Source organism: Pelobates fuscus, chromosome 4 (genome assembly GCF_036172605.1).
Source record: "Pelobates fuscus isolate aPelFus1 chromosome 4, aPelFus1.pri, whole genome shotgun sequence".
In the NCBI taxonomy this organism is placed as follows: domain Eukaryota; kingdom Metazoa; phylum Chordata; class Amphibia; order Anura; family Pelobatidae; genus Pelobates; species Pelobates fuscus.
In genome coordinates this window covers 45,269,750-45,294,249 of record NC_086320.1, presented here as the reverse complement: position 1 = coordinate 45,294,249, position 24,500 = coordinate 45,269,750, and the positions used below count along the sequence as shown (strand labels likewise).

The 24,500-nt window shown below is 33.9% G+C and overlaps 1 protein-coding gene across 1 annotated transcript in view; it reads right to left on the bottom strand.

The window, feature by feature from the left end:
• The window catches only part of CSMD3 (CUB and Sushi multiple domains 3), a 1,213,223-nt gene that overhangs the window by 968,189 nt on the left and 220,534 nt on the right, over positions 1–24,500 (bottom strand). Inside the window, exon 3 of the mRNA XM_063451130.1 lies at positions 256–368. Coding sequence (XP_063307200.1) covers positions 256–368 — 113 coding nt within the window. The remainder of the gene's footprint in view (positions 1–255; positions 369–24,500) is intronic.

Here is a 24,500-nt window from a genome sequence, read left to right as displayed (position 1 = left end):
CATATCTGTACATTCACAATGTTCACCAGAGTTTGCATTAACCATTGACATTGGTAGGTTTGTTGCAAAACAGAGATATTAAGGGGTATTTCCACTGCTCCATTTTTTGTTTAGAATAGCCAGTCTGGATAAACATCTCCAGTCAAGCCAACTTGGACATGCATATCCATATATGTTTGGTTTGCATTTTTTTATTTTAGCAATTACAGAGGAACAACATGTCAACATTAAAATTGAATTGTGTAAGTGTCTTACCTTCATAAAATATTTTGAAGCCATGAGCACTAACAGCAAAATCACTTGTCAAACGCAATGAAAATACAGGTCCTGTACTCATTACGGGAGTAGGAAGATGAAATCCTGTTAACCTGAAACACAACAAAAAAAATATCCATATTTACTATATGCATGCATGTCATCAACAAAAATATTGCCCGATCTTCCAGTCCTTAAACATTTAAACATTTCAACGTAATAAAAAAAAAAAAAGTAGAATCACTAATAATTTCAGGTTTGCACATCATTTCTATAATATATATTATTGTCTAATCTTGTTTGTAATGTATATTTTAATGTTTACATTTAAAAAGCTCTTTTGAACAATTTTAAATTTGTTATTGCAAACATCCTAACAGACCTAATATCTCAAACCAGTGAAACTGCTGAACACAGCAGATGCAATTCATCAATTCTTTTCCAGTCCATTTATCATAGTTTAATTATTTGTTCCCTCCTTTAAGTTTATTTACAGACTATTTATCAAACATTAAGCCGATTGCTTGATTAGTGCAATTTGAGATAACATAAAAAAGAGATAAATTGCAAAGTTAAACAATACAATTCAATTGATACCAAGACCTCAACATTAATCACAATATTTAAGATCAATACAACAGAATCCCATTTCTAAATGCATTGTTTGTAAAAGGAAAAGTTCATGCTATAGACTGGTATATATGCACATTCTTTCAACTTGGTTTATAGTGTACGACAGAGTTTCAAAACCAATATTTTAACTTATATATGGACAGTACCGGACCTTCTTTTATGCCAATCAGGCAGCTGCCTAGGGCATTTTTTAAAGGGGGGTGTGCCAACAGCGGCGACCTAGATACAATATATATATATATATATATATATATAAAAATATATATTTTCTCACCCCTCCTGGGTGGTATATTTATTCCTCTTTCTCAGGTCCTCTAGGCAGGCTTCCAATGCTCTGCCTGTACTGAGTGCCTTGAGGGGTCGAGGCACTCAGTAAATATAAAAAAAAATATATATATTTTAAAAAATTAACCCTCTACCCTACCTCACTCTCTTTCCCCATGAACTTACCGATTGCCGCTGTTCCCCCTCTGGTGATCGGTCTTCTTCTTAGGGGGGACTCTCTGGTCTAAGCCCAGAGAGTCCCCCCCTGCAATTTAGGACCCCCAGAGCCATGTGACTGCTCTAAAAGAGTGGTCACATGGCCCTCATAGTTGTCCACAGTGCTGCCTACAGGGGTACTGCCTGAACTGACAGGCAGTCACCCTGCTGGTGAAAAAAGTAAAAAAAAAGTTGAAAAAAAGTTACAAATAAATAAATGGTAATAAATAAAAATATATATGTATATATATATATATATATATATATATATATATATATATATATATATATATATATATATATATACATATATAATATGTATATATATATATATATATATATATATATATCTTATATATAACATCATACTAATATTAAATAACTATATACATTATGTATATATATATATTATAAACAAAATTATTAAAAACAAATAAACTGTAAAAATTATTTTAAAAAATAAATATATATATATATGTAATTTTATTCTAACTGTATTTTATATTAATATATATATATATATATATATCAAAATATGCTTAGAATGAAATTATATATATCTATGTATATACCCTTAATGATATGTATGTCCGACAACAAAACGGTAGTTAAGGACCGCGGTACCTACCAAGTATGACCGCGGTAAATAGGAGCCCTGGACTTACCTGGACCGGCGATCCTCAGCGATCCTCGGCGATTGCGGTCAGGGGGGACTGACGGAGACCCCAGCAGTCCCCCTGCAGCAGCTCTGGCCACCCCGGCCCTCTAGGGCCATGTGATCACCATGAGCTGTCAAACAGTCCCCCAGGCTGCTAAAAAGTAATAATAAAAAAAAAATATATATATATATAGTATACATATATATGTATAATATATTATAAAATAATTAAACCATTATATATATATATATATATATATATATATATATATAACATAAATTGAAAAACTTGTTTTAATAAAAAACAAATATAAATGATAACTTTGGCCAGCGTTTGTGACTAAGTGGCAACTACAAAAGACTGGAAATACCCCGTTTGGAATGCCCTGGGTTATCTATATTTTTACCTATATTGACCCTGTAACTTTCTAAGATACCATAAATCCTGTACAGGGGGGGTATTGTTATACTCGGGAGACTTCGCTGACCACAAATAGGAGTGTTTACAACAGTAAAACTTGTCACAACGATGCAATCACCAGTAAAAGTGCAGTTTTTGTGTAAAAAAATTTAAAAAACTAATAACAATGCTAACTTTGGCCAGGGTTTGTGACTAAGTGGCTACTACAAAAAACTGGAAATGCCCCATTTGGAATACCCTGGGTTGTCTACATTTGAAAATGGTATGCCATGATGGGGTTATTTAACATTCCTGGGCTACCATATGTTCTCAAAAGACCCAGCAAACTAATCTGGCAAACTGAATTAGGCAAGCCCTATATTGACCCTGTACCTTTTTAAACCACCATAAAATATGTACATGGGGAGTATTGTTATACTCGGGAGACTTCGCTGAACACAAATATGAATGTTTACAACAGAAAATCAGATCACGACGAAGAAATCACCAGTAAAAGTACAGTTTTTGTTTTAAAAAAATGCAAAAAACAAATATGAACGCTTACTTTGGCAAGCGTTTTTGGCTAAGTGGCTACTACAAAAGACTGGACCGGTCTCAAAGGCAACATTGGCCCAGAAAACCAATCTGGCAAAATTTCAATGTGCAAACATGGAAAAGGGGAAAGCCCTTCATTTGACCCCTGTGAGTTTACAAAAACACATGAAAAACCTGTACATGGGCACTGTTGTACTCGGAAGATGTTGCTGAACACATATTGGGGTATTCTTTGTCAGTAACACATAACAGGAACTGAGAATCCATGCCTAAAGTACAATGTGAGAGAAAAATTACACGTAAAAATGGCCACCCAAAATTTTGACAAAGACTGGTTGTAGAATTAGTGCATGGTAAGTGTTAAAAATCACCACTTGAAATAACCTAGTGGTTTGATTAAGGTAAATTACATTGGCCAACTTAAACAATGTCCCAAATAGAACATGGGTGCATGATGACCAGCTGTGAAAATTCCAAGTTGGAAAACTGGAAGGCACACTCTCCAAACAAGGTATTTTAGCCCCCAGAGAACATGGGGGATATCACTGTACTCAGGAGATGTTGCTGAACACATATCGGGGTGTTATTTGGCAGTAATCCTTAAAGTTCTCAGTTCATGTATTCTTAAATTGCTATGTGTGTCAAAAAAATCACCAATTATTTAATTTTTTTAAATTTGGCATAGATTGGTGGTAAAATGGTTGCATGAAAAGAGCATGAAAAGAGTCAAAATACCCCAAATTTAATAACTTAGGTTGTCTTCTTTTAAAAAAAAATATATACATGTGAAGGGTTATTCAGAGATTCCTGACAGATATCAGTGTTACTTTTGTTAATTTTGAAAAAAAATGGTTTGGAAATAGCAAAGTGCCACTTGTACTTATTGCCCTATAACTTGCAAAAAAAAAAAGCTAAGAACATGTTAACATTATTATGGATATTTCTAAACTCATGAAAAAATTTAGAAACTATTTGGAGGGTCAAACTTAGAAAAAGTGCTTTTTATTTTTTCATCAAATTTTATAAACAAAATTTTATAGTAAATTATATGATATGATGAAAATAATGGTATCTTTAGAAAGACCATTTAATGGCGAACAACTGTGTTTAATATGTGTGGGTACAGTAAAGGAGTAAGAGGAAAATTACAGCTAAACACAAACACCGGAGAAATGTAAAAACAGCCCTGGTCCTTAACGGTGAGAAAATGTGAAAAACGGTCTGGTCACTAAGGGGTTAAAAACATAAACTTTCATCAGGACCCTGAGTCACAGACAGAGAGTGTGTGCCTAAACAAAGGGAATTAAGAGATTTAACTTTTGGATAACAAATATTTGTGCATTCAGACTGCAGCGGCATGATCTATACACCAAAATCACCTTAATATCTATCACTGTTTTGCTGTTTAGAGTGTCCTTTTAAATGTGCTAACTCACTGCAAAGATCCAAATAATCATAAGAAGAGAAAATGTACAATGTAATTTATCAATTGGTAGAAAATTGATGCCATTAATTTGCTTGCTCAAACAATAGTTTCATAATGTTATTGTCAAACAAAATAACTGATAAGTCACTATCTTGTAATAACATCACTGACCCAGTATAGTATTAATAAGCTTTATGAAAAATGACTTTTGGTGAATTTGCTGTATCGCTTTGAATTGTCATTATTTTACAGTTTTAATTAAAGAAAATACATTAGAGTAATTAAAACGAACTACTGAGTAATAAATGTTTTATAGCATAGCTACAATTGATTCAGCTGCATTTTGAGAAGTATTGTCTTTAAACTTCAGCATACAGTCTCACAGAAAGCATTGAATGTGAATTGTACCTGAGTAATGTTTTTTATATCATTGTTGATCCCTATGGATTTGAATGCAATGATAAAATCCGTATACAATTAGGAAACAAATTAACCAGGCCCAACCTATATGTGCATCATTTGGGGATTGCAAAACTAGCAAGATTGCTATTAAGCATTTCCAAAGTTAACAACTCCTAATAAGCCAGTCAATGGTTATTGACCAATTACTGTTTCCTAAGAATGGGATGAAATTACTCCAATAAAGTCTGCAAGAAGTCAAGTGGATAAATGGATTTCTCATTTACTACTGGCAAAAACGGTGAATTTTGTATGATTCTTCATGTTTGTTATACTCTTTATTAGTTGGGTATGAATTAACTCTTATATGTCTGCTCTGTATAGTTCTCAGTATTGCATTGGTTTTAGTTTTAACTGCCTCTGAACATTCATAGTTGTGTTTCCACCATATTTGTTGATTTATTGTAAAATGATCTAGAAATTGTTATGGATGAGCGTTTTACCGATATTCCCTCAGAACTAACAGCAAATTTGAGAAACACCAGTATCTCCAGTGATATTACCTTATGACGCTAGTACACATTTTTTCTGGTTGGGCTGAAACATTGACAGCTAAACTGAGTATTGTAACCTACTGCTATAAATATCTATCTATCTATCTATCTATCTATCTATTTATCTAGCTTTCGATCTGTCTGTCCCTCGTCTCTCTGTCTTTCTGTTGGTCGGTCTGTCTATCGGTTAGGATCCACTTTTGCCATCATTGTATCCCAGCTAGCAACACAAGGCAGGGTGAATCCACGAAGTTTAAAAAACAATTCTTATTTTTATATTTTAAAGTTGAAAGAGAAATCAGTCTCTACAGACCAGCTTTTACCAATCATATGCTGTACTCTCATCTTCCATTTCTCATTTCCCAAAAAATTAACATGGTTAGGTCTTTTCCCAGCAAAGCTTTTTGTAAAGCTTGATTCACTTTAACCCCTTAAGGACACATGACGTGTGTGACACGTCATGATTCCCTTTTATTCCAGAAGTTTGGTCCTTAAGGGGTTAAATTCAGAAGTATTATTTTGCATATAAATGGTATGGTTATAGTAATATTTAAATATATCTAGTATGCAGATGAAAGAACGAATCGAATACATAGAAGCTTAGTCCACAGGGCTGCCATTTTGTAGGTGTTTATGGTACAATTAATAGCTAAAACTCTGTCAGCTATAAACCATTAACATTCTAGGAGGTCAGCTGTTTCTTATATACTCAATCCCTCATGTCAATTACATGTCTTCTGCATTCTAATATTTAGGGGGGCTGGATACTTAACTCACACTTATATAACCTACCTTGGAGTCATCCTCCAATAGCAGCATTTACTGTACGTTGGCCATATGAGAGTGAATTTAGATTTACTTTCTGGATGGCATAATTTACATTAATACTATATTTACTTACTATTGTCTGTGATGCTTTCAGTGCTTTTTAACAATTTGCCTTTTGCTTATCCAAAAACTACAATTCTTATTCTTTCTTTTTTAGTTTATTTTAATACTCACAAACTTTAGAACATTTAGGCTTGTACAGTTGACATTTTCTATATAAATGTGTCAAACTGACAGTTAGAAAGATTTTTATTTTTTTCAATGATCGTGGATTTTGTTCTTTCCTAATTTAGTACTGTATCTATATTTGCCTATTATACGGAGCTTGTAATGACAAAACGAAAGCCACACTTTAAAAGCCAGTAATATAAAAGAAGATATCTCTTTGAAAGTAATTCTGGTGCTTCACCATTAACTTACAATGTTATTTTATCCTTGAAAATATTGGCTGTCCTACCCAATTATGCTTGACTGATATTATAAATGACTGTGTGCATTAAATCCCTCTTAAACCACATGTCTTGAAGAAATGTAGTCAAATCACTTTACCCATTTGAACAATAGATTTCATATATACAGTGATGGGAATGTGAGTGTGATGAAACACCTGAGTGGGAAATCCCTTATACCTCTCAAAATAATACAAAAATGCAATACATAAAGTAGGTGAATCACACTTGTAGGAACACCTACAAAATAATATAAAGCAATATAGCGTAATATAGTTTGTTCATATGTTGAATAAAATTAAGATGAAAATTAGGTACTCACAAACCAGGAGCTAAATATGTACATATGGCTCTCATTGGAACAGCACTGGGACCATTGAATAGGATGTCCCTCTCCTTCTCAGGAATCTCCTTAGGATGGATTTAGTGCAGTGTAATAGAAGATTACTGGCCACACTTACTTCATAGGTGGCCAGTAATCTTCTATTACACTGCACTAAATCCATCCTAAGGAGATTCCTGAGAAGAAGAGGGACATCCTATTCAATGGTCCCAGTGCTGTTCCCATGAGAGCCATATGTACATATTTGGCTCCTTGTTTGTGAGTACCTAATTTTCATCTTAATTTTAAGGTGTTCTTACGAGTGTGATTCACCTACTGTATGTATCACTTTACCCATTTGTTTAAAATGGAAAAGGTAAGATGACACTGCTCAATTTGTAAATGACAAATATTTATAATAATTATTCTTGTCAAATAGTGAACAAACTTTCCTTTTTCACAAATATTGGCAGAAAAATTTAATTAACCATTTGTATATAATGCACTCAATAAATAATTCCAAAATGTGTCTCAACGTTTTTGTTGCAATAAAAATATTTTAATATGGTTTTGAAATCTAATCAAAAAACAAAAACCAGGGCCTTTATTACTATATTAAAATATTCTATTTTACCTTGTATGAATTTTTAAATATGTACTGCATATTTGATACTTTCTTGAAAAACATATTCACAAATGTTTAGTGAGTTAAATTCAATTTTATTGATGTTTTAATCACTTGTGGGACATATGTTTTTGCATAACTGGCACTTTTCAGCTGCATTGAGAATTCCTACTTTGCAAGAAATCCCACTATAACTGAAAAATAATCATTTTTGCATGTAAACATTTGAAAAAAAGTCATTTCATTTCAAATTCCCCCTCTCCCCCCCCCCATTCACATGATATTTAAATATAGATAGATGATAGCAAAACAGACAGATTTATTTTAGGTATATTAGTAGGAACTCAAAAATGTGCCTATTTGTAAATGCTTCTCTTTTCAATAAAACCGTGTCCATATCTATTCAGTATCTAGTTACATTTTACTGTTTTAGGTAGCAGCTGCTTAATTTAAGTATTGATTAAGTTTATCATTAACATCTTCTTAATACTTTACCAGATGCTTTAAATGTGCAGCTGTTTCTCTCAAAAACATTTGATAAATTACTTTTAAAAATCCAGTGTAAGGCAACAGTTAATTAAAAAATATTGTTTTGCAGAGTTTTCTTTAAAAAAATATAGAAAAAAATAAAATAAAAGATGACAAATCTATCACATGTAACCACATAATTAACATGCTTGAGTGAATATTCCCATTTCAAGGCAATTGCTATTTTTTTTATTTTTGTTAGTTGGCAATCTAAATACCAATCAAAAAGAAAGAATAAGAACTCTGAGAATGGACAAAGGCTTAGCGAGACTCAATAGTTTGCCCTTCAATAAATCTCTGTTCAAGTCTCAAAATATTTTTTGCTCACTTGTGCCATTACAGAGAAAACATATCTGATTTACTAAATTAACTTATTTTTGCTCATCAAGTAACAAGTACCACCTTTTATATATACATATAACTGAGAGGAGGGGGAGTGATATGTGCTAGTCCATACATTCCCTTAAATATTCTATGAAATTTACAGCAGTCAGAGAAACAAATAGAACCATATTTAGACACAATGTAGACAAAGATTAGACACATTTTATTTTTAGTGGCAGTGCCACTTTAAGAATATGCACATTGTTTAATTATAATTTTCTTTACTTTTTATACAGAACACCATACATATATAATTTAAAATATGTAGGTATGCATTGGATGATTAAACATGAATACAATCTAACAATACGTATAACTTTTAATAATATTTCTCAATCATTTGCATACTACCCTTGTGAAATTAAATCAAGATATCTAAATGTAGATACATTTATTTACCATAATTCTAATATAATTTTATGTATTAATCATTTGTATGTTTTTTTTGGCAGCTGTAAGTCTTATACTACAATGAGTACACTTCTACTTCAAAGCTGGTTTAAATCTATTTTCAGAATCCATTTGTAAATGTGAATGTGATCATAAAAAATAATCTGCTTCACAAATACAAAAATGATTATATGACAAAAAGCAATATATTTTATTTTATGGTTGCATATTTTAAAACAAAACATCTCTCTTTTGATGAACATTTGTATAAATCTACGCATAAGCTTCATTTGTAGTGGAGTGCAAATAAATAAGATACAGACAATGTTGAATTTAAAAAAATAAGTAGAAAAAAAATCAGCTAAAATTCATTCAACATTGTCATTCTTAGTCTATTTACTATCACCAAAGCAACTTAACTGCTGATTTGACCTTTTCAATTGCCTGGATTTTGAAGGCTTAATTTTGCACCTGCTCATCAAATTAAGAAATGATTTGCAACACATGCTGCTATGCTGCGGCAAATGAAATGACAAAGTCCATTTTATGGCAATCTATTAGTGCCAATGGAGAAAAGCAGAAATGAGCCAAATTTGGATGTTAACATAAATCAAAAGCCAAAATAGTTTTTTGTTTTTTTTTGGTCATCAACAGAGTAAGTTTCTTTATTTTTTACTGTCAGTACTTTTAACATGCAGATTAAGGAGCAATGTACACACAAATATCCAGTTTGAAATTTTACAAGGTTACTTAAAAATCACCTATCTCAGCAAATAAATATTGGGATTCAGTTCCACCATATGGCCAATTCTGGTTAAGATCACCACTACTTCACAGCACCCCAATATGGGGTCCTATACTAATTTTAACATGGGAGACCATTTAAATAATGCTACTGCTAAATGAGCTTAAGTGCATGTAATTACTCTTTTGTAATAGCATTGTGATTATATGTATATAATGCAAAACTAAAAAGATTAAAAAAAAACACAATACAAAAGAATTGTCAAAATTAAACAAATTAACATGATTGTGCTTTGATGCTCTTTATAAAATAAAAAACTATTAAGGTGACATTGCTGTCCAGAACTTTTTGAACCCAGGAAAGTATACATTTGAGGAGGTCATGGGTAGTAATTATTAATTATAATTTTCTTTTGATATAGAGCAGAAATAGGATATGCATCACAAGTATATACATCAAAGCACAATCACTTTCATTGTTTAGTTGTGCACTATATTTATTTAATAATAACACAATTTATTTGTGTTTATCACATTCTTTTTGCATGATATATATTCTCAATGCTCTTGCAACAGATTATTTAAAGGAACACTCCAATGACAAATGGACAAAAAAATAAATAAAACATTGTTTAGTAGATATGCCCTCAATGAGTATATGCATATATTTATTGGTGGTATATCTTAAAAGAGCTTGAAAAAGCTACAGTTCCTGAATTGTAGCATTATCAAGCCCTCCCCTTTTTTCTCTGAAGATACTTTCAATCTCTTTACAGTGAAATAACCAATCAGAAGCTTCTCATTAGAGCCTCTGAATTGGTGCCCGCATGCACGCAAATCTAGTCTGAGGTCTGAAAGAGTTGGTCTGAAGTCTGTGTGGGAGGAGACAGGCATAATCAAAGAGAGCATGCCTGCCACTTCCGTTAGCTATAGGAAGCTAATAGAAGTAGGAAGGAAAGCTGTCGCAGCCAAGAAGGTGTTCCCTAGTAGATTTATAAAAGTGCAGATTTCTCATAGTTAAAATAGGATACTCCTCCTTCATAAAACTCTACAGCAAGTTGAAGTGCTTTTGGGGTGTGGAGGGCTCCTTTAAATATACTTTAGTTCATTCAGCACTAGCACTATTTAATTTGTTAAAATTAGTGTAGGAGCTACCGATACTGGGATCTAAACATGATATGGCAAAATGGTGGAACTTTATCCCTATATTTGATTGCTATATAGATTTTAGATTTTAAGAAATTTCTACTAAATCCTCTCCCAAGGTTAAAATCACCAGGTCCTTCAAAAATGTTTAATCTTGAATCCTTTCTTAATGACATCAAGAACCTCACATGGCACAGATTAAACATTATCCCAGATCTAGACTGTGCAGTTGAATTATTTCAGTCTGAACTCATACAAGTTTGGAATTTGCATGCCCCGCTGAGTAAGGTGAGAGTAAAAGGGGCACATATGAACTGGATCACAGCTGACCTCATCCAAATGTACCAGTTTAGGGATTCATTGTGGTCAAAGTTCAAGCGTACTGGCTCTATGAACGATCACTGTGCATATAGAAAATGGCTAAATATATGCACGAAACAAACAAAATTGGCCAAGGCCCAATATTTCTGTGAAAATCTGAACAATAACCTATCAAACCCTAGAAACTTTTGGAAAGTCATAAATAAATTACAAACTCCCCCAACCCACTCCCAACCCTCCACTGTCAAAGTGGATAACCAAACCCTGCAACTTCCCTTAGATGTAGCAAATGCCTTTAACAATATTTTTTTCGGATGCTTCACCACGCTGATTGCCAAGCTAATAAATGACATGCATCCTGAAACTACAAATGTGAATCAGGCCCCACTAAATTTGCAAAGACCAAATATAGACAAGTTCATTTTTAGACCTGCACCTATTAGTCATTAAGAAACACCTTAATAATCTAAACATGAAAAACTAGTCTGGACCTAATCAAATCACAGCAATGCTGTTGAAGCTCAGTGCACCGGCAATTGCTAAACCTGTCACAACCCTAATTAACGAATCCTTGGTGTCTGGATACATACCCAAACTTTGGAAGACTGCGAGAGTAGTGCCTATCCATAAAAGCGGTGACATTACTTTGGTTTTTAACTATTGCCCAATATACTTGCTTCCAGTCAAAAATCTTAGAAAAATGCGTCCATACGCAACTATGTGAGTATTACCAACAATCTAACTATCTGACCCCTGATCAATCGGGTTTTTCGCCTGAATCACTCCACTACAACTGGCCTCTTAAAAGTTTGCAATGACACCTAACAGGAGCTATTTTCCTTGATTTTGCAAAGGCCTTTGACACAGTAGACGACGACATTCTACTGCACAAACTCAAAAACTCAGGCAGTGGTGATTGTCCGCTAACCTGGTTTCGATCATATGTATCGGATCGCTCACAATATGTGTCTATTTCTGACGGTGACTCCCTCTCCCAGTCACGTGTGGTGTTCCCCAAGATTCCATTCTTGGCCCCCTACTATTCACATTATTTATGAATGATCTGCCTAATGTCTGCAAATCCTCAAATGTACACATGTACACAGACGACACAGTAATCTATGCAAGGAAATCCAATCTACCGCAGCTTGAGGCTGTGCTCCAAGACCAGTTCACAGAGGTAGAAAAGTGGATCGCAAAAAACAAACTCTTCCTAAACACTGACAAAACTGTCAAAATGATCTTTGGAACAGTACCTAAATTACACAAGTTACACAATTCCTACCTATCCATCAAGGGAAAATCAAATAGAACACTAACCGCAGTCCACTCTTTCAAATACCTGGGTATGTTGTTAGACCCCAATCTATCTTTAGGCCTCCACATAGAAAAATTTGCATCTAAACTTTATCCAAAACTAGGTGCCTTGTACAGAAACAAATCCTGCCTAAGCCCTGCAGTAAAGGAAGAAATTGTACAACAAATGCTGATGCCAATCATTGATTATGGGGATGTAGTATATGCACCTGCACCGCAAACCCACCTTAATAAACATAATACATTGTATAACTCGTTCTGCCAACTTGTGCTAAAATGTAATTACAGGACCCACCATTGTGACATGCTAAAGGAACTAAACTGGTTGTCGCTGGAATCCAGATGCACCCGTCTTCTTTCCAGCCTTGTGTTTAGGAGCTTTTCTGGGAAGCTCCCTCCCTACCTGAGCAGAATGCTCTACCCGGCTGTTCCCACCTCCTATAACCTCTGATCCAATACCAGCACTTTATTTAGTCAATACAAAAAAAAGCAGCATGATCCTCCTTTTCCTACAGAGCACCGTAATTATGGAGCAACCTCCCGCACTCTTTCAAATCTTCCCCAAACCTAAAGACCTAAAGTCCTTTAAGAGATCCCTCTCTACATACCTAAAAACAGAATGCACCTGTCATGGTTGATTATATATTTCCTTCCTGTTCTATGTTAAATTTTGTATATATTGTGTATTAATATTGCTTTTGTATTTTATTGTACCCTATTGTATCAATGCAATGTTTTGTGAACCCAGGACACACTTCAAAATGAGAGAAGTCTCAATGTATCTTTCCTGGTAAAATATTTTATAAATAAATAAATAAGTAGCCTTGTGAAAATTAAAACTGTCTTTTTGTGTGTGCACTGTTTCTTAATGTATATTTTATATAAATGTTGGTCTCTACAGCAGAACTATTGCTGTGAAATATATTTTCCTGGTTTTCCCTATTTCTCAATTTTAAATAGTTTTTAATACTTTAAACATGACTTGTCTGTTGATTTGACAACTTCTTTTTTTTAGTAACCTGACTTAACGATCAAGGAATATAAAATATGCAACTTTAACAACATGTAATAAGTTGCAAAAATCCTGTATGAGAAAAAAAGAAAAGATGAGACAGTTTAATTTTTATTTTATTTTATTGGGATACAGCAAGTAAAGAGTGAATGGAGAAGTGGAGATTTTAATGTAAGGATAGTACAGGCAGTGATGAGGTGAATTTTTATCCTAAACACCATGGTCCCGTATGGGCTCAATAATTTTGAGATTTGCCACTTCTTAGAATTACTTTTTTATATTATTATTAATATTTTTTTTTAACCTATAATATCATTTTTTTATTTATATACATATGTAGTTTTACTTGTTTTGATATATTTTTACTCTGCCCACCCTAATTTTTATATTTTTGTTACTTTTTTATATTTTAATATTTGTATATTTGTTTACCTTATTTATCTCCACTCCTCTAGACACTGTCTAACCTCCTGCACTATGTGCCCTTTTTTTCTTTTTTATAAGATGCTTGTATTACTTTTTGAATAATCTTGCAAAACATTTACTTATATTCTTTCTTTTATTTTAAGCAGGAATGGAAATACTTTCTGGTTTTATATGTTGTTATTTCAAATACGCTTTAATTGGCTGTCTCTTTAAATAAGATCTTTTTTGGAGAGGGCCCACTCTTTATGTAATATTACTATAGGAGAATCTATTTTAGGAAAGGTGAAATATGGCTTATTTTTAAATTGGTTGTTTCAAATTCAGTAATATGTTTAATTAGGACATTGGTCCACTTTAATGTAAAATGTTGGATCTTGCATGCATACGTATACATTTTTAAGAGATTACTACAAAAGTATAATTTATGGAGTATATGATTATTTGAATATTATTGTATGAAGTATATTATTGTACAATTTGGTAGTTTAATATATGGGCAACACAATGTTGGACATCGCAAGGTAAAGCCCGATACGAAATGTACATAAAAGGGAATTGACGAATAGCAAATGAGGATTGAGGACTTTGCCCTTATATGCCCCTCTCCAGGATTGAGTCATCAGAACATCCTGAGGAAGCCGCAACTAAACGGCGAAATGCGTTGATGTTGTCCAGAGGGGGCGGAGCTTGAGAATCTGAGTTACACGGCGGGAACTGAAAGATCGAGCTGTTACATGGACACAGTAACACGCTATCCGCAGTACGCAAGGACTTTATCCTGCACATAAAGACGCTTGCAGCCCCACTGAATTGAACTTGATTAGTAAGTAGCGGTATATGCTGCATTTACTCACCACCTGTTCTCGTAAGAGGCAGTGTTTTTATTGCTTTATGTTTTATGATTTATTTTTGCACACTACGCATAATAAAATCATGTCATAATATCTATATAACCTATTCTTTAAAGAAGTAATCACTCCGTATATATATATATATATATATATATATATATATATATATATATATATATATATATATATAAATATACTTTTAAAAGGACAATTGTTATATAAGGAGCTCTAGAACATTTATGCAGCTCTAGTTCTATACATTATGTGAGAGACAGTTATGTATGACAAGAGAATTGTATATTGGTAAAATGATCTATACTATCTGGATTTTTCTCTCTTTTTTTTTCTCTTTGCATGTTCTATGTACATTAATCAAGCGTTACCTATTTGAGGGCTAACAAAATATGGTTGTATACTGTGTATATTGCACATTTAATACTGCTCCACATTAATTAAATTATTTTGGATTGGTGAATTGGGTTTGCACTTAAATGTGTAGCAGATATTAATTTAGCAAGTCACAATAGTGTTTTTTTCTGCCTGACCTGAATATATTGACTTTTTAGTGCTCCAAAAATGTTTATTCTTGCACAAACTTAAGCAATGCAACTACTAATCAATTTAAAATTTGAGATTTTAGAAAGAAATTTTGTGAAAACTTTTATAATACTTTTATAATATGTTACTATTACTTAATCATGTTTCATCACTGGAAGTATGGTAAAAGTCTGCTCTTTAAATACATACTGAGTTTTTGTTTTCATTAACTAAAGTAACCCCACTGCTTTTGTTAAGGAACATTAAACACTTGCTATTAAATAGAGAAACTGTATAAATGATAAGAGACAATATGGAAATTAAGCTAATAATGCTATATATTGTTTACTTCACTCTGCTGCTTTGAACATTTCCCACCTGATGATACATTTAGTGCTGTGCACTACAACAGTCAGACACTCATCTTCTATGTTACAGCTCAAAAAAACATTTAACCCCTTCAGGACGGAGTCAATAGTACACGTTCTGATCAAAACAAAACGTAAACAAAAACTGGAATTTGCGCTATATGTCTGTTCACCCGTAGTTCCCCTCTTTCATATTATATGCACCCACACTTATTATATATCATTTTGTTCAGGAGAAACAGGGCTTTCGTTTCATATAAAATATTTATATATGAAACATAATTTATTATGAATAAAATTAAAAAAACTGTGAGAAATTGTAATTTTTTTTTAAATTTGTAGTTCCGCTTCACATTTTAGCTGTAAATGTCATAATACTGTTAGGTTTTACTGCAAAAAAATGCATATATTTGTAATCAGCGATGTCTCACGAGTAGAACAGTACCCCCCATTAACAGGTTTTATGGTGTTTTGGAAAGTTACAGGGTCAAATATAGAACGTTCCATTTTCAAATTGAAATTTGCCAGATTAGTAATGTTACCTTTGAGACGGTGTGGTAGCCCAGGAATAAGAATTACCCCCATGATGGCATAGCATTTGAAAAAGTAGACAACCCAAGGTATTGAAAGTGGGGTATGTTTAGTCTTTTTTAGTAGCCACTTAGTCACAAGCACTGGCCAAAGTTAGCGTTCATATTTGTTTTTGTGTGAAAAAAGCAAAAAACTAATATTTGGCCAGTGTTTGTGACTAAGTGGCTACTAAAAATTACTGGACATACCCCATTTGCAATTCCTTGGGTTGTCTACTTTTGCAAATGGTATGCCATCATGGGGGTAATTCTTATTCCTGGGCTACCATACGGTCTCAAAGGCAACATAACTAATCTGGCAAATTTCAATGTCAAAAAAATGAAATGCAAGCCTTATATGTGACTCTCTAACTTTCCAAAACACCATAAAACCTGTACATGGGGGGTACTGTTATTCTTGGGAGATTTCACTAAACACAAATATTAGTGTTTTAAAACAGTAAATATATATTACAACAATAATATAGTCCACAAAAGTGCCGTTTGTTTGTAAAAAATGCAAAAAACTTCACTTTTACTTAAAATATCATCGTTGTAATACAATTTACCAGTTTTAAACACTAATATTTGAGTTCAGCGAAGTCTCCCGAGTAAAACAGTACCCCTTATGTACAGGTTTTAGGGTGTCTTGGAGAGTTACAGGGTCAAATATAGTGCTTGTGAATTAAATTCTCTGCACTTTCTCCCTGTGTTGCCAGGCATGTCAGTCAAATTTTAATTAATCAAATGACATAATTATGTTAAAAAATTACTTAAATATACACGTAGAATTTTAATATATATGCATTTATAGGTATTTAAATTCTACGTGTATACTAATGTAATCTTTTATGTAATTATATGTATTTATCTATATATATATATATTTGCGGTTATTTGTATTTTATATATAGATAGCTATATATAGAATGTCATTCTAATTGTATTCTGTTTCCAATATATATATATATTAATAACAAAATACAGTTAGAATGAAATAACATATGAATATATAATTTATTTTGCATTTTGTTTCAATATTTTATTTATTTATTTAATTATTTTATTTATTTATTATTGTAATTATACGTATATATATAATATATATATGCAGATCTATTATATATATTATATATATAATATATATACATATTATATATATGTAACGTCATTCTAAGTGTATTTTAATATTAATATATATACTTATATTATTAAAATACTTAACGTATGACGTTACATATATATAATATGTATATATATTATATATATAATATATATACTTATATTATATATATAAAAAGACATTTAATTTATTTTATAACATGTAATTTTTTTTTTTTTTTACACTACCTACCAGCAGGGGGACTGTCTGATATTTTAGACAGTCCCCCTGCTGGCAGATCCATAGCCAGCTATAGGGGGCCATGTGATCGCTCTTTGAGAGCGATCACATGGCCCCCGGGGGCCTCATTTGCCGGAGGGGGGCTGCCTGGGCTGTCAGGCAGCCCCCCAGAAGAGGATCGCGGCGGAGGTGAGTACACCTCTGCTCCTGGGGCTAAAAGCCGTTACGGTGTTCTATGCCGCCGCAACGGCTTTAAAGCCCTTTAAAGCCGCGACGGCATAGAACGCCGTTACGGCGTTAAGGGGTTAATGTGGATAAGGTGGAGTGATGTGTTTTTCTTTTTTTTTGCCTTTCCCTGCAGGCAATTTTTTTAACTCACCACATGCCACTTTCTGAGAGATTCTAAACTCTAAGTCAGGCGATGGCAATATTTCAGTCAATTAAAAAAAAAACTAAATAAAAAAAATGCTTTTATTTATTTATTTTTTCTTAGCTCCACGACTCACTCCGTGCAGCTGCCCTCTCCACCTCTGACATTGTCCCACCGACAGTCTCCTCTTCATCTTCCCATCCAATCCAATGCATCTCATAGAGAAGCACTGGAGACAAGACGAGACGTGCATGTGCCGCACTTATCCAAATAAGTGCTTTTCATGTGGAAGCTCTGAATCCAGTGCTTCCTTATGATCAGTATTTGAGGTCGTTAAACTTCCTCATGTAATTCGTGAGGAAGTGAAACATTATATAGTTAAATTTCATTCTGTAATTTCAGAAGAATTACCCTTCAGTGGCTGTCAGGAAGACACTAGCAATGTGTTTAACCCAACAATGTAAATATTGGACATATTAAGAAAATTGTAATGCAGGGTTAAAGTTAGTACCACTTTAACAGTCCTTAAACCTTTTTCAAGCTTTCTTTTTAGAGTAATTTACTGATTCCGCAACTAACATCTTAATCCAGTTCAATCTTGGCACAGTCCAGACACACATTGCAAGTGAGGAGAAAAAAAACTATAACATTGCTTCTAACTGCCTCTCCTTCTTCTCTGTTCAGATGGACAAGAGCAAAGTGTAGAGCATATAACAAGGATTAACATATTGATTCCTGTGTCATTTTATCATCATGGACACTTTTTTCCGGATTTTTTTTTTTTTTTAATCAGTTTATTTTAACTTTTTTAACTTTGAACTTGTTTAGAACAAATCATAATTTAGGTTGAATTGTATCATGAATATGAGTTACAATGCAGCAATTTTCATCTCTTTCCTTCTTTTGGTCCCCATTGGCTAAATCTAATTTTACATTGACCAGAGGTCACTTATTCTTCATATTTATTCTCACCCCTCTGCTCACGGATGGCTGGTTGGCAAGACACTCTCTTGATTAAAAGGTATTTCTGTGGACAAGCACAAATTTGATTGACCTTTTGTTCTATCAGATAGAAATAGGAAAAATAACAGAGTAACATCTTTCTGGGACTATTTACCCATGCTATACCCTAAAAGGCATGTTAAAATAAGGGGGCAATACACAATTTACTGTGAATATTTGGTTTTCCAGGAGTACCTCACACATTACCACTACCATGTATGGTGTGAGTATTATTGTGTTTTTTTTTTTATCTATTTACTTATTTATGTGTCTGGCTAACACACATTTCTCGGTTCCTCACATCTAAAATAACATTTTCAATAATATTCCTTAATTCCTTAGACATCAACTATATTTTTCCTGCTTCCTTTTTTTCTCAATGTACATTATCTCATTAAATCATATGTTCATAGACCATCTTGCCCAGCACTGTATAAAATGCCCTAAAGCTACAGATGTTCGCTTAAAATTCCACAGACAGGGTTCTATTCTCCTTTCGCAATTATATCTATATATAAATATAATTTTATTTCCAGATAGTGGTTTGTAAATCCCAGTTTATTCTAGTCTTTTTTTTTTTTTTTAAATGTATTTGCTTTTTATATTATACCACGTAAGCCAATGAAATAATTCTAAATATTTTCATTAATTATATTAAATCTAAATAAAGCTAATAATTCAAAAGAATGTATTTTATAGTGGACACTGTAAAAAGTTAGGCTGAGCAGTAACTAGTTTCATTACAATATGTTTAATGGTAAATCAGTATATAACGTTGTGTTTTTGTTCTATCTGTAAAATGTAAAATCCTATGTTCATAGCAATTCTTGAGATTTATGCAAGAACATAAGGTTTTATTAGGAAAAGAAAAGCATATAACTAAATTAGCATCTATAAAATAATGTATTTATTAATAAAATCTTTATTTCTTCTGCCCTGTTTCCTAGGGTTCCAACACTGGCCTCGACTTAATATTTTTGGATACGTTTTTTTTAAATGATCACAATCTGTTATAAAAAAAGTTCCCAGAGACATTAATTATGAATTTTGTAGATAACAGAATGTTATATGAAACGCTTATCCAAAAATATTATATAAAGACCTCTGTGCTATCATAGACTAAATTACATTTAATTAAAAATACTGAACTTTTTTTAAATATTAAAATGTAACTTTGTCTCTCCCCCTTCTCTCTCCCCCCCCCCCCCCCCCGCTTTTGTGTTCAAGGTAACATCAGTACTCATGTAGGGCACATTATGAGGGAGGAGGGACTATGGGCTTAAAATTTATATTACATAAATGACTTAAGACTTCTTACAAATATTCGTAAGCAGGGTGTTTCACAATTGTTATTATTATCGTTTTTGTCATATTTTATTATAGAAGATTTTTCTTATACTTTAATATATACTTTAATAGATCACAAACTCCCTAAAATAAATCCCCTCACTATTTGCATTAAGGATGGATTAATGAATTCCTAAAGAATATATATATATATATATATATATATATATATATATATATATATATATATATTTACTTTTGATTTATACAGAAACGTATTCTATTTAATTTAGGTTTCAAGCAAAAAATAAAGATTAAATAACACGTAAAGGGTTAAGATTAAAAAAAGAGAATGCACATTTGAATTCAAAAATACCCATCTCTAGGAAGCACCCAGCTATTCTCTGAATAATAATAAACACTGAAAAAGAGAGAACTCAATTGTGCCATAAATAGAGGCTCAATGATGCTAAAATATCTCTGATTTGTGCTGTGTTGCTGCTCAACTCTGTCGGAATTCATTTTCTGAAAACAAGACAGATAAAAAGTAAAGATCTTTGCATAAAAGAACACGCTGTTGTAAATAAAGTTTTTTTTAGTTTATTTTTGTCCCCTGTGTTCCTTATTAGTTAGATCACCGGGCCCTCTTTTATTAATCACTGTTACATTTGCCTATAATCCAGCCCTCAGATAGGCTTCTCGAAGGAACTTGATCTGACCTCACTGAAGTCATCAAGATTGATGACTTCTGTGCAATCACATGCTCTAATCCAATCAGATGCTTCTCACAGATAGCTACTAGAGGTGTGGGCATTGCATAATGTAAACAGTGTTGTTTGGCAGAAATGGCACCATTTTCATTGGTATGAATGCAAGCAGAGCATCTATATCCCAATATTACTTCATTATGATGAAGTGATTTTGGTGCTTTACTATTCATTATTTTCAACAGTTATAATTTGTAGTTATTATAAATGTGTTTTTTATTACCCTTACAATGTATCTACCTACTTCTAAATCTGACTCTGCATAAGTTACAGCATTTGTACTATGTCTCTAGACACTCACCAAGAAAGTCTATCATGTGACTTCAGATACAGTGATGTCCCGGATGGTTCGCTGGCGAATAGTTCCTGGCGAACATAGCGCGATCGCGAACATATGCGATGTTCGGTACACCCCCTATTCGTTATCATTGAATAAACTTTGACCCTGTACCTCACAGTCAGCAGACACATTCCAGCCAATCAGCAGCAGACCCTCCCTCCCATTTTCCCTCGCTGTGTAATTTGACTCATAACACTCTGATTGGTTACTTAATCCACCAATCAGAGTGCTGTGACAGGTAAATGTAGAGACTTACCTGTCAGTCTCTTCATTTACCTGTCAGAGCACCCTGATTGGATGACTTAAACCCACCAATCAGAGTGCTCTGAGCCTAATTGCAGGGTGGGGCAAGGCTTTATAAGCCTTCCCCCACCCTGCAGAGCTCAGTCTGCGCAGAGCCCTCCATGGGTGAAGATGGATTCATTTTTTTTTTTTTTTTTAATTGCGTTGGTTATGATGTTTTTTTATTTGGCCTTTTTTGGGGCTGAAAAAAATAAGATTTTAGAAGAAAGAAAACATCCAATGGTAAGTTTTTTCTTTTTCTTTACAGGTTCTTAGTTAAAGGTCCCGCCTCATTATTTTTAGGGTGAGGGGGATAGGTAGGGGGATACTTTTGGAGGGGGAGGGGGTGACTAGGGTTTGGGGGACCCCAAGTCAACTGGGGGGACATTATTTTTAGGGCCCCCACCCGCTGCTCAGGGGTGGGGGCCAGGTGGAGGACAATAGCCCCCCCCTATTGGTATTTAGGGCCCCCACCCGCCGCTCAGGAGTGGGGGCCAGGGGGAGGACATTAGGTCCCCCCCTTATACTGTGTGTAATATAGAGATACTGAGTGTAATACAGGGATACAGTATGTAATACAGGGATACTGTGTGTAATATAGAGATATTGTGTGTAATACAGGGATACAGTGTGTAATACAGGGATACAGTGTGTAATACAGAGATACTGAGTGTAATACAGGGATACTGATTGTAATACAGGGATACAGTGTATAATACAGGGATACAGTGTGTAATACAGGGATACAGTGTGTAATACAGAGATACTGAGTATAATACAGGGATACTGTGTGTAATATAGATATACTGTGTGTAATACAGTGAAACTGTGTGTAATATAGAGATATTGAGTGTAATATAGAGATATTGAGTGTAATACAGGGATACAGTGTGTAATACAGGGATACAGTGTGTAATACAGAGATACTGAGTGTAATACAGGGGTACTGTGTGTAATATAGAGATACTGAGTGTAATACAGGGATACAGTGTGTAATACATGGATACAGTGTGTAATACAGAGATACTGAGTGTAATATAGAGATACTGATTGTAATACAGGGATACAGTGTATAATACAGGGATACAGTGTGTAATACATGGATACAGTGTGTAATACAGAGATACTGAGTATAATACAGGGATACTGTGTGTAATATAGAGATACTGTGTGTAATACAGTGAAACTGTGTGTAATATAGAGATACTGAGTGTAATACAGGGATACAGTGTGTAATACAGGGATACAGTGTGTAATACAGAGATACTGAGTGTAATACAGGGGTACTGTGTGTAATATAGAGATACTGAGTGTAATACAGGGATACTGTGTGTAATACAGAGATACTGTGTGTAATACAGAGATACATGCCACAGTCCAGGTGTTAGTCACCTTGAAACAACTTTTCCATCACTATTGTGGCCAGAAAGAGTCCCTGTGGGTTTTAAAATTCGCCTGCCAATTGAAGTCTATGGCGGTTCGCCAGGTTCGCGACATCACTTTTATGTTCGCGACATCACTATTCAGATATGTTACATATTTGACTTAGAATTATCACATAAAACTATTATAGGTATTGTCTGTGGCTAAATGTATATTTCAATATGTTATCTTAAGAAACCTGACTGCTCCAATTCTAATTTAAAAAAAAAGTTATTGCCCCTACTTTAACCATTTACCAGTACAACAGTGTTCATCTTACAACAAAAAACATCAGTTTTGCTAAATTAAAGGGACATTGCATGATTATAACCATTTCATATCATGGAGTTCCCAAGAACTGTCTCTCCATTCAGTGTTTAATTATTTTCAAGTAGTTTAATACTGAATTAGGGTCCCTGGCTTCCTACTGTCCCTTCCTCACTAGAGGTATGGCTAATGCAGAGATTACACACCTCCTTGTAGCCATATTAATTATATACCTGCAATTACAGCTGTCCATTCCTGCTTAGCATAATTCTTTCTCGTTAGCCCAAGCAGCACAGAGGGAATGGGTTGCTGGGGACTCTTGTTTAGCATTAAAACATTCAAAATATTTTAAATTCTGAATGGATGGAGAGTGCCATGGGACACCATATACCATAATCACTTAAGTGAGATGAAGAAGTTATGGTGTCTACTGTGTCCTCTTAAGTAAATGGCTCTCATCCAACCTTCTTAGAAGAATTATGGCTTACACATGAACAAGCTGCACAATGCTACTTGAGCAGTTAGCAAAAATTAAAGAGCCTGGTAGAAATGACACATTACATGGTTATGCAACCCTTTTTGATTAAATATATTTTGTTGATGTACAATTATTATTTTGTATATATGTAGCACCAACATATTCCACAGTGTTGCACATTAGGGGGAATACACATCCCAAGTTGTCCCTCGGCGCTGGGTCAGGCTCCGCCTACTCTCCTCCCCCGCCGACATCAGCCGCACACGCGCATTAGACCTCCTCGTAGGAAAGCATTATTCAATGCTTTCCTATGGGGATTTCGGAGATGCTGGAGGTCCTCACATAGCGTGAGTACGTCCAGCGTCGTTTTAAAACACTTTTAGTGTTCTAAGCACACAGAAGTCCCTCTGGTGGCTGTCTGATAGCCACTAGAGGAGGACTTAACCCTGCAAGGTAATTATTGCAGTTTATGAAAACTGCAATAATTACACTTGCAGGGTTATGGGTAGTGGGAGTTGGTACCCAGACCATTCTAATAAGCAGAAGTAGTCTGGGTGCCTGGAGTATCCCTTTAAACTTTCCTTGAAATCTTAGTGTGCTTCCATGCCCTACTCCCTGTTTCCCTTAGAAAATCCAATCAAATGCTTCTCATTGATAAGTATTTCATTGAACCATTCTCAGAGCACATGCCAAGTTCTAAAAGCAGAAGTGGTCATGGTGGTTAGAGTAACAATTTATTGTGACACTGTAGTAACTGTAGACATCC